Raw genomic sequence first — 14,310 nt, 5'->3', positions numbered from 1 at the left:
GTTGACTAATTAATAAAGCTTACCCAAGCTGCAAGACTTGACCATTTTGACCATTTTACAGCTACACTTTACACCTGGTTAACGGTCAGCGGACGGTTCACAGCGCACAGTTGAAGGTCGTCTTCGGCTCAGACCATACCCTGTGCATAAACCGGCCAGCCAGCCAGCTCGGCTCTTCTTCTCTCATTTTATGCACCTTCCAAATGCCTAACAGTCGAGCATTATTAACGGGTTTGGTTTTATGCTGCCCACGCTCAACTGTTTCTCGGCCCACAGAAAAGTTACTCTCGAGATCTGTTGAGCTCTGAGAGAGACTGTGGGCGTTTGTATGCAATCTGTGGCTCAGTACAGGGTATCCATAAGCTAGCTAGCCTTAAGAAGCTCTAAGTTCATAAAAGCGAAAGTCAACAATTTCAGCTGGAAGTAAATAGTCTGAGCCGTAAGATCAACTTTACTCAACTATCCAAACTTGAGAAATAAAATAGTTTTTAAAAGCGAATTTTGCATGTGGTATAAACCAAGCACAGAGCATTTTCCCAATTCACGTATAAAAGAGTTCTTAACATTAAGTATACGCAGAGTTGTCTGCGAACGCAATCGAACAGCTGATGGTGCCGCTTCTTGTCACCAATTCGCCCTTCAGCCGATCTAGCCAAATTAAACTATATATATATAGATATATATATATATATATATATATATATATATATATATATACATAAAAATAAATTTGGCAATGCAAAACTGAAGCCAATGCGAAGCATCAACTGGGTCAATGGCTGACGGAAGTAATATCATCTACCGCTACGGCTCGGAGTGTGACTTGTTATTGTTTTAATATTGAATGCATGAACTTCCTTTTTTCGTCGTCGCTATGTTCCACTTAGAGGTTAATAAACTTGTTATACTCCAATACGGTTTGTCAATTAGCATTTGCATGTGAATCCGTTAGACAAGACCCAACTCACGCAGCCCACCCAGTTGACCCCGACCCACTGAACTTGATCTGTAGCTCAATAAATGAAATGAAAAAAAAAAAAATCATAAGAATTTCAGGGCTAAGAAGTTTTTACCACGCACGAAGTCAACTCTGTTGCTGGAGCTCACCTGCAAAAGATAGAGAAAGAAAGAGAGATCGTTTATTATTAATTATTAATGTTGTTTGGAGAACTACAACGTCACATTGAAATGTTTGTTAATGATTGTGTATCGGAGACGGAAATATTTTTTTGTTTGTTTATTTATCTGTAGAACACTTAACGCTCAACCGGTCGCCTCTTGAGTTTCTGACCCTGTACCTAAGCAGCTATAATCGTCTCATCTTACAGATTACACTTAGCCTGCGCATAATCGGCAGCATCATTATCGTAGCTGGGTCTGTGGAACTGGTTCGTTAGAACATTAAGAGACGGCCCTGACTTAATTAGATCATCTGGGTGTTGCTTATGTTCGGAAATAGGGCAATGGGCCGGCAGTTCGAATAGCACATAGGAAATAAATTATTTTATATATATATATATGTAGAAAATAGACCTTTTGATATAAGCATTTAATGTGCATAAAACAGGTATATTGTTTCAGCACAGAACAATATGAGAGGAAAATTAAAATATCTAAGAGCCTATAAAAGTATTATTATCTGAAGACGTTCTTTTTGTAAACATCATATTAATGAATAAAAATCTTGTTCCTTGAACGTAAATGAGAAAAACTTTAAAGTTTAGCTACAACTATTTTGGGTATCTTCTAGTTGAGCACATTCGATTCCATTGCCTTTGCTTTGTTTTGTCGTCTTTTCATCATCTAATGTGTCTATTAATAATTTGTAATTGCTCGATTGCTCATTAATCAATTAACTGTATGGAAATCGCAACGCGGCATAGCAAATCGGACAATCGTCTTATCGAGTGTACGTCCGATGAGAGCCGTGACGCAGCACTTTCGGTTCACTAGCCTAACCTTTTCGGTTGAATAACATCTCGTTTTGAGTTTGAACTCAAATGTATACTCTTACCAGAAAGGTATTGTGATATTGCTATAAGAGATATCTCTCTTAGGTATTATAATCCGTATCAGCACGGTCTGGTTCATTGATAGTCGATTCGATAATGTGTAGGAATTATGCTATACTCTATATATTCTGGCGAATCCAATTATTATCGTATGATTATCGTATCTTTAGCAACGAACCCGAAGTCTTTATTTTATTTCCGGTACTAAGTATTCGATGAACTTCTTTGTTTGATATAGTCTACCGGATGATTTCCCTGCCAGTCCGTTCTCTCATTCTTTTTTAGGGTATTAAGCATTCGACTTGTTTCATAAATTTTATATTGGTATTTTATTTGATTGTTATTTGACCACATAACACACAATTGCTGAGCATGTGGACAATGGCATGCTCTGAGTCAGATCGCAACTCCGGCAATCATCACCGATTGTCAGTCCGTCCATTTCATTCCATTCCATTCAATTGACTTGGGCTCTCAATTATTTTGGTAGCAATTTTGTTTGTGCTCAACTCCTAAGCACTTTAAAGTGTGCAATTATTTGACTTTTGATGTTTGTGCTCAACAATGTGGAAGTGACGTCAACTCCCAGCTGACTGATCCCTCCAATCAATTAGATATATGTATGTTAGCAATTATTTCCAAGTGTCACTAGACAAACAGAGTTCAAGCTCTAGCAAAACGAAACAACAAGAAGGAAGTACACAAAACGGGCGTAGACAGCTGTCAAAACAGTTGCTGCGATCAAGATTTTACATATAATGTATGAGCGTTATGTATAAAGAAAAGATGAATTAAAGTTGTTTTTCTTGTTATCTAAATTATTAGTCAAATAAAATCGTTGCAGTTCGGCTCTAACGACTGAATAATACTTTTTTCCTTCTTTCTTGACAGAACTTTTGTCAAATTCATTAATTAAGATTTCCAACCGCAGAACTGTAGCATATACGTTAGAATATAGATTTGACCAATCCTTAAAAGAGCCTATAGATAACATAGCTGTAATATGTCAGAGCTTACCCCTCAAACCCACAAAAGTCACAGAGTATTTTCTCGGCGTAGTGAATGAACATTGCACTAAACCAATAAACTCATTTCATCTCGTGACTGGCTATAAATATCCTTGATAAATGATCATTTTGAGCTAGCAATAAAAATTTAACTCCATTAGAGAGGATTGCAAACACTCATTACAGTATGATATTCTATCTTAACAAGTGTTAAGATAGTAATAACAAGCAATTTTAATATATAATATCAAATTGTCCACAGTAATATAAATAAATTTATAAAACTGATCTTAATGTCATCCGTAATGCTCATGCAATTAAACAACATTATAATTCAACAAGCCCCAAAAAGCTCCGAAAATTTTTTAATACTTCCAGAAAATAAATAAAAATAAAATGATGTACAATCAAATATCGTTATCGTCAGCTAGCTCCTCCATCAGCGAGACCGGAGCTATGCACATCTCATTGGCGCCCAGGAAACTGATGCCACGCGGATGGGGAGTGGGACTGTCCCAGCAGTGTTTGTACCAGGTCGTCTGCTGGCGGCTCAGCCCAAAGCCAGAGGCAATGCGATCGATGCAGTACATCAGACAGCGTACCACGGTTCTCATCACGCGCTCCCAGCTTGAGCCCGGCAGCTCCTCAATATAATTCATGCCAATTGGCTGCTCGGCTATGCCAGCGAGTATGATCGGCGCTGGCGGGCGCATCGATGGCAAATCGTCAGTCAAGTCAGCCCTCGATAGTCCGGGCTTTGCATGCAGAGCCGAATCCACTTGCTCTGGTATGCCGGAGACATCCTCCTCGCTGCGGCACTTTGGGCTGATCTGTTGCTTCAGCTCCTTGAGCTGCAGTCCACTGGAGCTAGACATATTGCTGGCTTTGCGTAATATGTGTGAAATGCGCTCAGTGCAATGCGCAATTGCTTTGATTTTATCTCCACAATTCAACTGCCTTTAAAATTTAGAGGACGAAAAAAATTGGAGAGCCAGGTGCCGGCTTACTAAAACTTGCCTAGTCGAATGTTCCTTTGTATGCCTACTTCCTAAATCTATTCAAATTGTACCCCTACTTAGCCTACTTCTGTAAGCTGTAACTTCTTCAATTTTTATGCTCATTCACGAAAGTGAAATGAGTATATTGGTTGTGTGCATGCCCGTCTGTTCGTATGAGCGCAGTTTTTTAGGCGCTATTGATGCTACAACCTTGAGATTTGAAACATACTCGTATAGATCTCCGATTTCTAAATGTTAAAATTTTTCGAATCTACTAGAGGCATGGCAAATCGGAAAATGCAAATCGCGTGGCAAATCGGGTAAAATTATATCTCCTAGAGCTAATGCTATGATTCTAAAAATATCGATGTCAAAATTACATGTCTACGGGCACTAGGGGCGTGGCATATCGGAGAAAAAAAAACATTTTCTACAGTATTAGAGCTGGGAACTCAAAACAGAGCCACTAAATTGCTGATGGGATGTGAATGAGTATTCTGCAGTTGGTAACGCCCGACTGCAACGTTCTTACTTGTTTACTCTTATTTTGCCTACCTTTTCAACCGACTTGACACAGTTGTTCACATATCTCAAGTCATCTATGTAAGCTATTTTATGAGAGTATTAAGTGGTTCATAGTATGCCAACCCCAACCTAACCTAACTTAACCTAAGGAGCACCTCAGAGTACCCTAAGCAATTATCTTGCGATCGTATTTTAGCTAGCTCGTCTTACAATTTCCAACTGGATCCCACTGAAGCCATCTTTGTTTTCCACACATAGATATAATATATATTATCTAGTAGTATACATACATATATAGTACATAGCTAGATTGAGTAATCTAATAGTATATTGAAGTAGTATATTGTATAGTATATAGTATGCTCTAGCAGCTCATCCTGTCCATTGTACTAGACCCACTTATGCCACTGGGTAGCTTTCGTATAATACTAGAGAATGCCACGCCTACCCTTTTTATACTCTTTAGTACATAAATTATACCTAAGTTGAAGTGCTCAAGAATTAAAATGGAGTCGAGTATAGGTACATACATATATATATACATGTACACGATCGAGTGTTGAGACATTATTATTGACCAGACCTTGGCATAATATACATATATGTATATACAATACAACAGAGCGACAAATTTTCCTATACTATAAGAATTTTATTTGAAAAATTTACGATCGCTGCATACCTTTAAGCATTAACTACCCAATGTAATTCATCAATTTGTTATGCAATTTATTACACGAAAGCAGCAAAAATCTATGCAAAACTCATTTGTGGGTAGGCAAATCACCTAAGATGTAAACATATTTAATTTTTCTCCATTAATGTCTATTAGTTGCACATTGCAGCCATCAGTAGCTACAATATAGTACTTCATAACTGGTTTCATTGCGCCTTACCACCAATTCTAACGTTCTCTCTTGCAATCAGCTCAAGTTTCAATTAATTTTTTTGTTTCTCTGCGGGGTTTTTCTAGCCAACCTTGAGAAATTTTGTTCAAAGAAGTTTTTTGTGTGTCTATCTCTACTCGTTGCCAAAAGCCAAAAGACCAAAACAAAAATAAAAATAAAAAAATAACTATTTTCATATTTGGTTATATTTATGGATATTTTGTGTCAAGTCATTTAACGGAGAGGAGGGGCCACAGCTGCTTCTGCGTCTGCTTCTTCCTCGTCTTCGGCTATTTGTAAAATTAATATTTACGAAAGTCTGTCGCCGCCTTAAGTGTAGCAAATTAATGCAAATGTCGGCTAGAAAAACAATTTTAAAATACACTCCTTGGCACTTGACCGCCACGCGATATGTGACTTAAAATTATATGGGCATTTTATCAGTTTAGAATAATAGACATGTGTGCATTAAACAGCAATTAGACTGAATCATTAGCATGAATTAGTTTCAATTTATGACAATTCTATTTAGAGAGAGAGAGAGAGAGAGATAGACAGACATCTGTAATCCAATTTGTGACACGTGCCAATGGGTACTTGATCGGACGGTTGTTTTTTAATGTAGATAGTTGAAGGAGATAAACGTGTTTTTATCCGAACTGGTTAAAGGCACGAAACTCTAACTAACCCAATCTAAATACTTTCCTTTCGGATTTGCGGAAATTAAATAATTACCTTAACAAAGAAATCTACACGAAGATGCATATAAATTTCATAGCACTAGAGACTCCAGTCCGTCTCAATCTCTACAGTGTTTTGTTTATAATTTATGGCCCATATAAATGAAGAGCCAGAAACAAGTTTGAAACTCGTCGCACACCCAGTCGAATTAAGAATTTTGTCTGATCGCATAATATTTGCTCGGCATATCATGGGAGAAATCCCCAGAAAGAAAAAAACGCTTAGTCATTCTTACTAGACAAGTCTAGAGATTCCATGGATATATATGAAAGTTTCGCCAGCATTGGAAAACCTTTTCAGTCGGCTTGAAGACATAAGCACATATTCTAGCCACGCCCTCTTAGTATTTTTCAGAGTCATGTCCCCCAAAACGAATAAAATGCGCCAAAAATGCGCATATGGCTGCAGTTATACGACCGAGAAGTGGGTCAAAGACAACTTCTCGATAGCTCGCCAAAAAGCAACAACAGCAAGCATATGCAGCTAAGACTAACTAACGATTGTATTCTGAAAACACTGATTGCCGTTAGACGAGCCGCGTCGCGCTGCCAACTTATGTAATTGCAACATGGCGCACCAATTGGCAGCGACGCTACCTTGACTCGAATGCCGCTGCTTGAATGTCATCGATTGTCAAAGCCTCAGACCTTGGTCGCCAGCCCGCCTAGTGGCTCTGCCAAGAACTTGTGAAGAATATTACATAATAGAATAAAATTAAATTAAAAATTAAAAACAAAAAACAAAATATATATATATATATATATATATATTAAATTCAAGTCAATCTGGTTCTTAGATCGAACTTGTGCTTTGAAATGATGGCACTGTCACACGAAATTCGAAGCAGTCTATCGCTATTAAATTTCTTGTATTTCAAGTCTATCATAGAATCGGTTTTTCTGCAACGCTTAAATTCAAACTTTATGAGAAATTTAAATGTTGATTCGATTGCTTTCCTATATTGGATTAGCTCAATATTTTAGCATTTCCGATTGATTTGTTGTGTGCGACAAAGTATCTGATTATTGCATTTGCAAACTATAATTTTATAATCATTAAAAGAAATTATTATCGCATGAATGAAAACCAGGTTCTTCCCAAAATAATTAACAAACGATAGACACGTGTTGGAAATTGAAGTAAGCTTACAGCAAAAATAATAATTAAACTGACGAGCCTATGCATAGTTGAACTTACAGGTTAATCTGTAAACACTCAAGGGAAAACTTGATTTAACTCAGTCCTTAATTTTTCCACAGAGTACTTAGGATGGAGCTGAGTTTTCATTGATTACATCTTTACAGTTTCAAGCCAAGAATGCCACGTTGCGTTGCCTAGAGAGACCAAGACGAGCTCTGCGATTCAATGTTATGACTTTGGGCGATAACAATAAGCCGGCATTGCTGTTGGCTTTTAATTCTAAGCCATTCTCTTCTCGATTTAACAATAATTCACATGCAAACGGAAATAATTATACAATTTTACAAAACAACCCAGCGAGGTCTGTAGAGGCTCAATGGGCTGCATTGGGGGCCCTTAAAAAATGTTGAATCATGCGACTGATTGCAGATACGTCGAGGCATAAGCCACGATCACTTGCAATCTACTAGCCAGGCACTCAGAATTTGCTGAGAGATCTATTAATACCACATAATATTAATGACGTGCCGGAAATTGCTCAGGCGAGCCATTAAGCCTCATATACCCCTATAAGTTATTTTCTGCCTAAAATAGTCCCTACCGATAACAATGTAATCTATATACAGCCATTTCTGTCTAGCTCACATAACTTGTTTCTTGTTTTTTTTTTTTTTTTTTTGTTTCGACACTTAAAGTGTGCCAGATTTCGGGTTCTCGTGTCGGATATAAGTTCAATATCGTTAATCGCTCAAAATTATCAGATATCATCAAAACTAGATTTCGTTGAATGACATTTCTTAATATCGCTTCACCGATCTTATTCCATTCACTAAGCACGACCTTTATTTCTGTGTTTTTTCTCACTGAAGTCGATAATTAGATCAGCCTTGATTAATTCTCATGATTTAAATACTGTTGAAATAAATGATCAAATTTTATGATCTTGATTGGTCATTCGATCATGCTATTAAGAGAATCAATTGAATTGTATTCCTTAAGCTTGTGCAGACTTTTGTCAAGCGTTTCAGGCCAACTCTTGATATTCCATTATTGCCACAAGTGCACAGTGTATTAACTGTATAAATCATGCTCTGAACTGTCTCTTGGCGTACCATCTCTATGAAATTGCGTACTTAACTTTTTAGCCCCGCACAGCGTGCGACTCTAACCTATTCTCAACCCGAAGTCAACGTCTCGATGCAATTAAAACATGCGCTCGCGTATGTATGCGATTACCAAGTATTAAGTATGAAATTTCCTTTCATCTTTCATCTATTGTCGAACTAATTGTCGATTCAGTAGCTCGCTGTCAGCGCGACTCTCCGGTTGATTATGCAGACCCGCCTGCTCTGTTTACTGTACCTGGGCGCAGCGGCTGCCCAGAGCTACTTGGGCAATGCCCTGCTCGATGGCCTTGAGCTGCTGCGACGTGGCCAAAGGCAAATGGATCTCGAGGCTTCTGATCACCGCGATCAGCTGCTCCGTGAGTACGATTTCATAGTCGTGGGCGCTGGCACCGCCGGCTGTGCACTGGCCGCACGCCTCTCCGAGAATCCCAACTGGCAAGTCCTGCTCCTGGAAGCGGGCGGACCGGAAAACTACATCATGGACATGCCCATTATGGCGCACTATTTGCAGCTGGGCGAGATGAACTGGAAGTATCGCACGCAGCCCTCCAACAGCTACTGCCTGGCGATGAACAACAATCGCTGCAACTGGCCGCGTGGCAAAGTCATGGGGGGCAGCTCCGTTCTGAATTACATGATGTATACAAGGGGCAATCGCCGGGACTACGATCGTTGGGAGGCACTGGGCAATCCTGGCTGGGGCTACGATGAGGTACTGCCATACTTTCGCAAATACGAGGGCTCGCTCATACCAGATGCGGACTCGGGCAATGCGCGGCATGGCCGAAAGGGGCCCGTCAAGATCAGCTACTCCGACTATCACACGCCAATTGCCGCGGCCTTTGTGGAGGCCTCGCAGCAGGCGGGCCAGACGCGCCGGGACTACAATGGGCAGGATCAGCTTGGCGTCTCCTACCTGCAGGCCAACATTGGTAACGGCACGCGCTGGAGCTCCAATCGAGCCTATCTCTACCCCCTCAAGGGCAAGCGACGGAACCTGCACATCAAGAAGAACGCGCTGGTGACCAAGGTGCTCATCGATCCGCAAACAAAGACCGCATATGGCATCATGGTGCAGACCGATGGACGCATGCAGAAGGTGTTGGCCCGCAAGGAGGTGATTGTCTCGGCGGGCGCCATCAACACGCCCCAGCTGCTGATGCTTTCCGGTCTGGGGCCCGCCAAGCATCTGCGCGAGGTGGGCATCAAGCCCATTGCGGATCTGGCCGTGGGCTTCAATCTACAGGATCATGTAGCGCCGGCGATTACCTTTCGGTGCAATATCAGCACGTTGAAGTTAGACAAAGTCCTAAACACCGATACGATAGGCAGTTTTCTGCGTGGTGACGGTCCACTGCGAAGTCCTGGCGGAGTGGAAGCCATATCTTTTTATGCTCTGGATGCCACAGAAGATACCAAAGACTGGGCGGACATGGAACTGTTCGTTACGGGCAGCGGCATACATTGGAATCCGGCACTGCGACGGGTCTTCGGCATCCGGGCGGACGTCTTTGAAGCTGTCTTTGGCGAACTGGAGCGCACCAATGGCAATGCCTTCATGATCTTTCCAATGCTACTGCGTGCCAAGAGTCGCGGCCGCATTAGACTCAAGAGTCGCAATCCACTGCAGCATCCACTGATCGACGCCAACTACTTTGCACACCCTTACGATCTCAATATATCAGTCCACGGCATACGACAGGCGATCAGCCTAATGGATCAGCCAGCATTTCGTGCGATCAACGCCCGAGTGCTGGAGACGAAGCTGCCCGCCTGCCGCCACCACGGCCCCCAGACCGATGCCTACTGGGCGTGCTATGCGCGTCATTTCACCTTCACGATCTACCACTATTCTGGCACGGCCAAGATGGGACCCCGCAGCGATCCCAGCGCCGTGGTGGACGCACGCCTGCGCGTCCATGGCATCAGCAATCTGCGAGTGGTGGATGCCAGCATAATGCCCTATCTAGTTGCCGGTCATCCCAATGGGCCAGTCTTTTTAATAGCCGAGAAAGCCGCTGACATGATCAAACAGGATCACAACTATACCTAGGAACTAGATAATAGATATATATATATACCAAAGTCGTGCTCGCAATGCTTGTTCAAGGGACGAATTATAAAGGAAATTAGGCAAAGTCTTGGGAAATTTGTGATATTAGACAACGTTTGTTAAAACAAAAAGTTGTTACATTTATAAGGGTTAACTAATAAATAAAATAAATGATTAAAGTCATATATATAAAGTCATAGCTGCTGTGCTCAGTGTTTAATCATTGAAAAGATCCATAAAGCTGATAAACTGAGGAATGAGCAGGAAAATTGCCTCAAGCATAAACCGTAAAGCATCGTAAAACTGATGTGAGGTAGCCTCAGCGATCGCCCAACTACAAATTGCTCAATAAAGGGAACGATGAACAAAAATCAATTAATCGAAGCCAAAAAATCAATTCTGATAAAATATCATACCATATAGGTGATCTTGGCTCTGCTCTTGTCTTGTCTTGTCTTGATCAACCAGACAGATTTATGTTTTGCTGTTCGATGGGTTGACATATTATTGGTAATAAAAATGAATTGAACGCGTGCTGGACGCCCTTCCGCATTGATCGGCCGCGCAACAGAATATTGATCTCTGAGCGAGACTATCGATGATCGCTTGGGCCCTAGATTGCCCTTTGGTCGCCTGCAAAGTGCAGAGCTTTTCGCAGCTTCCGCAATTTGGTCAATGGTCGGAGCTGATGCTGTGTGATCATGTGAACGATCAGCTCAAGTCAATGTCAGTGCGTTCGCTCAAATCTGGCTTTCAATTTGATTTTGTGAACGTGTCGACAGTCATGGCAATGCTGTGGCTATGCTGCGGCTGCTGCTGCTGCTGCTGCTACTGCTACTGCTGCGGCTGCGGCTATGCTGCTGCTAGTTTCTACTCTGAAGATTCTTGGCAGTTATTGTTGACGCTAAAACAACGAGCGCGGAGCCGATCGTGCAGCCGCTGCCGAAAAAGATTCGCAAACACGATTCGGCCGCAACGGCGGCGCTTATATTTAATATTAAATTGAACTTGGCCAGAGCGATTGCCAGCATTACCAGTTAAGCCTCCGATTGGGCAAGACGAACTAACGGCACGGGCCACGCATGCGCGCACAGTCCGCACTCTGAAGGCGAACACGCACGAACACGTCTTAGAACCAATCAAGAACTAAAAACAAACTCTGTTCTCTTTTAAATTTGATTTTTTTTACAATTTTTTATTTGTACAAACTTATTGAAAAGTGCAAGTGAAGTGCTATCTAAGAACATGGCCAAAATGAATCATTGCCAAGTACTGCTGTGGCTGCTGGCTGGCCTAGCTCTGGCTGCTGCCCAGAGCGAAAATGTGATACTGGAGACTCTGAATTTTCTGCGACGCGGCCAAACGGAAGTGGACCTGGAGAACTATGACAACACCATACAAATGGGCGCCGAATATGATTTTATAGTCGTCGGCGCTGGCACCGCCGGCTGTGCACTGGCCGCACGCCTCTCCGAGAACCCAAAGTGGAACGTGCTGCTGCTGGAGGCGGGCGGACCGGAGCGCCTGGTCATGGACGTACCAATTGTGGCGCACTTTCTGCAGCTGGGCGAGATGAACTGGAAGTATCGCACACAGCCATCGGATCACGCCTGCCTGGCGATGAACAACAATCGCTGCAACTGGCCGCGTGGCAAAGTCATGGGTGGCAGCTCCGTTCTGAATTACATGATGTATACAAGGGGCAATCGCCGGGACTACGATCGTTGGGAGGAGCTGGGCAATCCTGGCTGGGGCTGGAAGGATGTGCTGCCGTATTTCAAGAAATACGAGGGCAGCAGCGTACCAGATGCCGAGGAAGACATGGTCGGACGCGATGGCCCAGTGAAAATTAGCTATGTGAACTGGCGCTCCAAGATTTCGAAGGCCTTTGTTGAGGCGGCGCAGCAGGATGGCTTGAAATACCGCGACTACAATGGACGTATACAGAACGGTGTCGCCTTCCTGCACACGACCACACGCAACTCTACGCGCTGGAGCTCCAATCGCTCGTACCTTTACCCCATCAAGGGCAAACGCCCCAATCTGCATGTGAAGAAGAACGCGCTGGTGACCAAGGTGCTCATCGATCCGCAAACAAAGACCGCATATGGCATCATGGTGCAGACGGATGGACGCATGCAGAAGGTGTTGGCCCGCAAGGAGGTGATTGTCTCGGCGGGCGCCATCAACACGCCCCAGCTGCTGATGCTCTCGGGTGTCGGTCCCGCCAAGCACCTGCGCGAGGTGGGCATCAAGCCCATTGCAGATCTGGCTGTGGGCTACAATCTGCAGGACCATACAGCGCCGGCGGTTACCTTCACAACGAACGTAACATCGCTGAAATTCGAGGACTTTGCCGATCCCACATGGCTGACGCGCTTCAACCGTAGAGAGGGGCCGTACGGTTCGCCCGGTGGCTGTGAAGCCATAGCCTTCTGGGATCTGGATCATGAGAGCGACGAGGATGGCTGGCCAGATATTGAGCTGTTTATGGTCGGCGGCTCCATGTCCTCCAACCCAGCCATATCACGTGCCTTTGGCCTAAAGAAGTCCATTTACGATGCGTTGTTCGCCGAGATTGAGGACAAGTCGCTGAACGCATTCATGATCTTCCCCATGATCCTGAGACCGAAGAGTCGCGGTCGCATAATGCTTAAGAGCAGCGATCCATTCAAGTATCCGCTGATTCATGCCAACTACTTCGCCCATCCCTATGACGTCGACATTTCGGTGCGTGGCCTCCTTAAGGCCATTAGTCTGATGGAGCAGCAAGGCATGAAGGCCATTAACGCCAAGCTGTGGGAACGTAAGATTCCCACATGCAAGCAGCATCCCTACAAGAGCTGGGCCTACTGGACCTGCTACGTGCGGCACTTCACTTTTACCATTTATCACTACTCTGGCACCGCCAAGATGGGACCCAAGTCAGATCGGGCGGCCGTTGTGGATGCGCGCCTGCGCGTTCATGGCATACGCAATTTGCGTGTTGCAGACGCCAGCATCATGCCCGAGATCATGTCTGGACATCCCAATGGACCGGTCTTTATGATCGCTGAGAAGGCCGCCGATATGATCAAGCAGGACTATGGCTATATCAAATAAGTGCGGGGCCTAACGTTAGCTTAGGTTTACGCTTACTTAAGGTTTAAGCAGCTCTCTACAATTCCCAACTGCAAGTGCTTTCAGCGGATATCTACTCTGGATACACATGAACGGGTCGCTGTTTAGATCTTCTTGTCAATTTATTTACCTCTATAATGAACTGATCTTAATTTAAGTTACTCTCTAAGCCAACAATAAATACTCTAAGAGACATTTAAAATGATTTACTGGTTTTTAGACCGCTCGACTCGTCTACTCTCCTCTCCACTTTCCAGCGAAGATTTTTTAACAGTGATAAACATTTCGACTTTGGGGCTTGGGAGCATGCCGGTACTGGTTTTGACTTTGACATTGACATTGACATTGGCGTTTCATTTCCACTTCATTATTACTCAGCTCAAGCTGGAGTTTTATTTGTAGCTCATGAATATAAATTATTTTAATAGATATATAAAATACGTATAGAGATATATAGATATGTATGTAGAGAAATATCACAAATATCTGTATCTGTATCTGTATCTGTATCTGTATCTGTATCTGTATCTGTATCTGTATCTGTATCTGTATCTGTATCTGTATCTGTATCTGTATCTGTATCTGTATCTGTATCTGTATCTGTATCGGTATCTGTATCTGTATCTGTATCTGTATCTGTATCTGTATCTGTATCTGTATCTGTATCTGTATCTGTATCTGTATCTGTATCTGTATCTGT

General features: G+C 42.8%; 3 protein-coding genes and 1 pseudogene across 9 annotated transcripts in view; 2 read left to right on the top strand and 2 right to left on the bottom strand.

Moving 5' to 3' along the window:
* The window catches only part of Flo2 (flotillin-2), a 125,443-nt gene that overhangs the window by 98,093 nt on the left and 13,040 nt on the right, over nucleotides 1-14,310 (bottom strand). The gene's annotated exons all lie outside the window — the stretch shown is intronic.
* Nucleotides 3,353-4,088, bottom strand: LOC149268039 (uncharacterized). Its single transcript, XM_089473963.1, has one exon. It carries the CDS (start codon nucleotides 3,892-3,894, stop codon nucleotides 3,427-3,429), a length of 468 nt encoding a protein of 155 aa, XP_089330089.1. The 5' UTR covers nucleotides 3,895-4,088; the 3' UTR covers nucleotides 3,353-3,426.
* Nucleotides 8,590-10,687, top strand: LOC149268038 (glucose dehydrogenase [FAD, quinone] pseudogene; annotated as a pseudogene).
* On the top strand, nucleotides 11,489-13,815 carry LOC108619303 (glucose dehydrogenase [FAD, quinone]-like). The gene has a single exon (XM_089473843.1). The coding sequence runs from the start codon at nucleotides 11,736-11,738 to the stop codon at nucleotides 13,590-13,592; it is 1,857 nt and encodes a 618-aa protein (XP_089329969.1). The 5' UTR covers nucleotides 11,489-11,735; the 3' UTR covers nucleotides 13,593-13,815.

This window comes from Drosophila arizonae, chromosome X (genome assembly GCF_054131065.1).
Source record: "Drosophila arizonae isolate 15081-1271.41 chromosome X, UAZ_ARI_1.0, whole genome shotgun sequence".
Taxonomy (NCBI): Eukaryota; Metazoa; Arthropoda; class Insecta; order Diptera; family Drosophilidae; genus Drosophila; species Drosophila arizonae.
The sequence above is the reverse complement of the archived record's forward strand: the minus strand, read 5'-3'. Positions and strand labels throughout refer to the sequence as shown.

Coding starts and splice junctions, on each gene's coding strand:
- LOC149268039 (XM_089473963.1), bottom strand. CDS start 3,894: ATGTCTAGCTCCAGTGGACTGCAGCTCAAGGAGCTGAAGCAACAGATC.
- LOC108619303 (XM_089473843.1), top strand. CDS start 11,736: ATGGCCAAAATGAATCATTGCCAAGTACTGCTGTGGCTGCTGGCTGGC.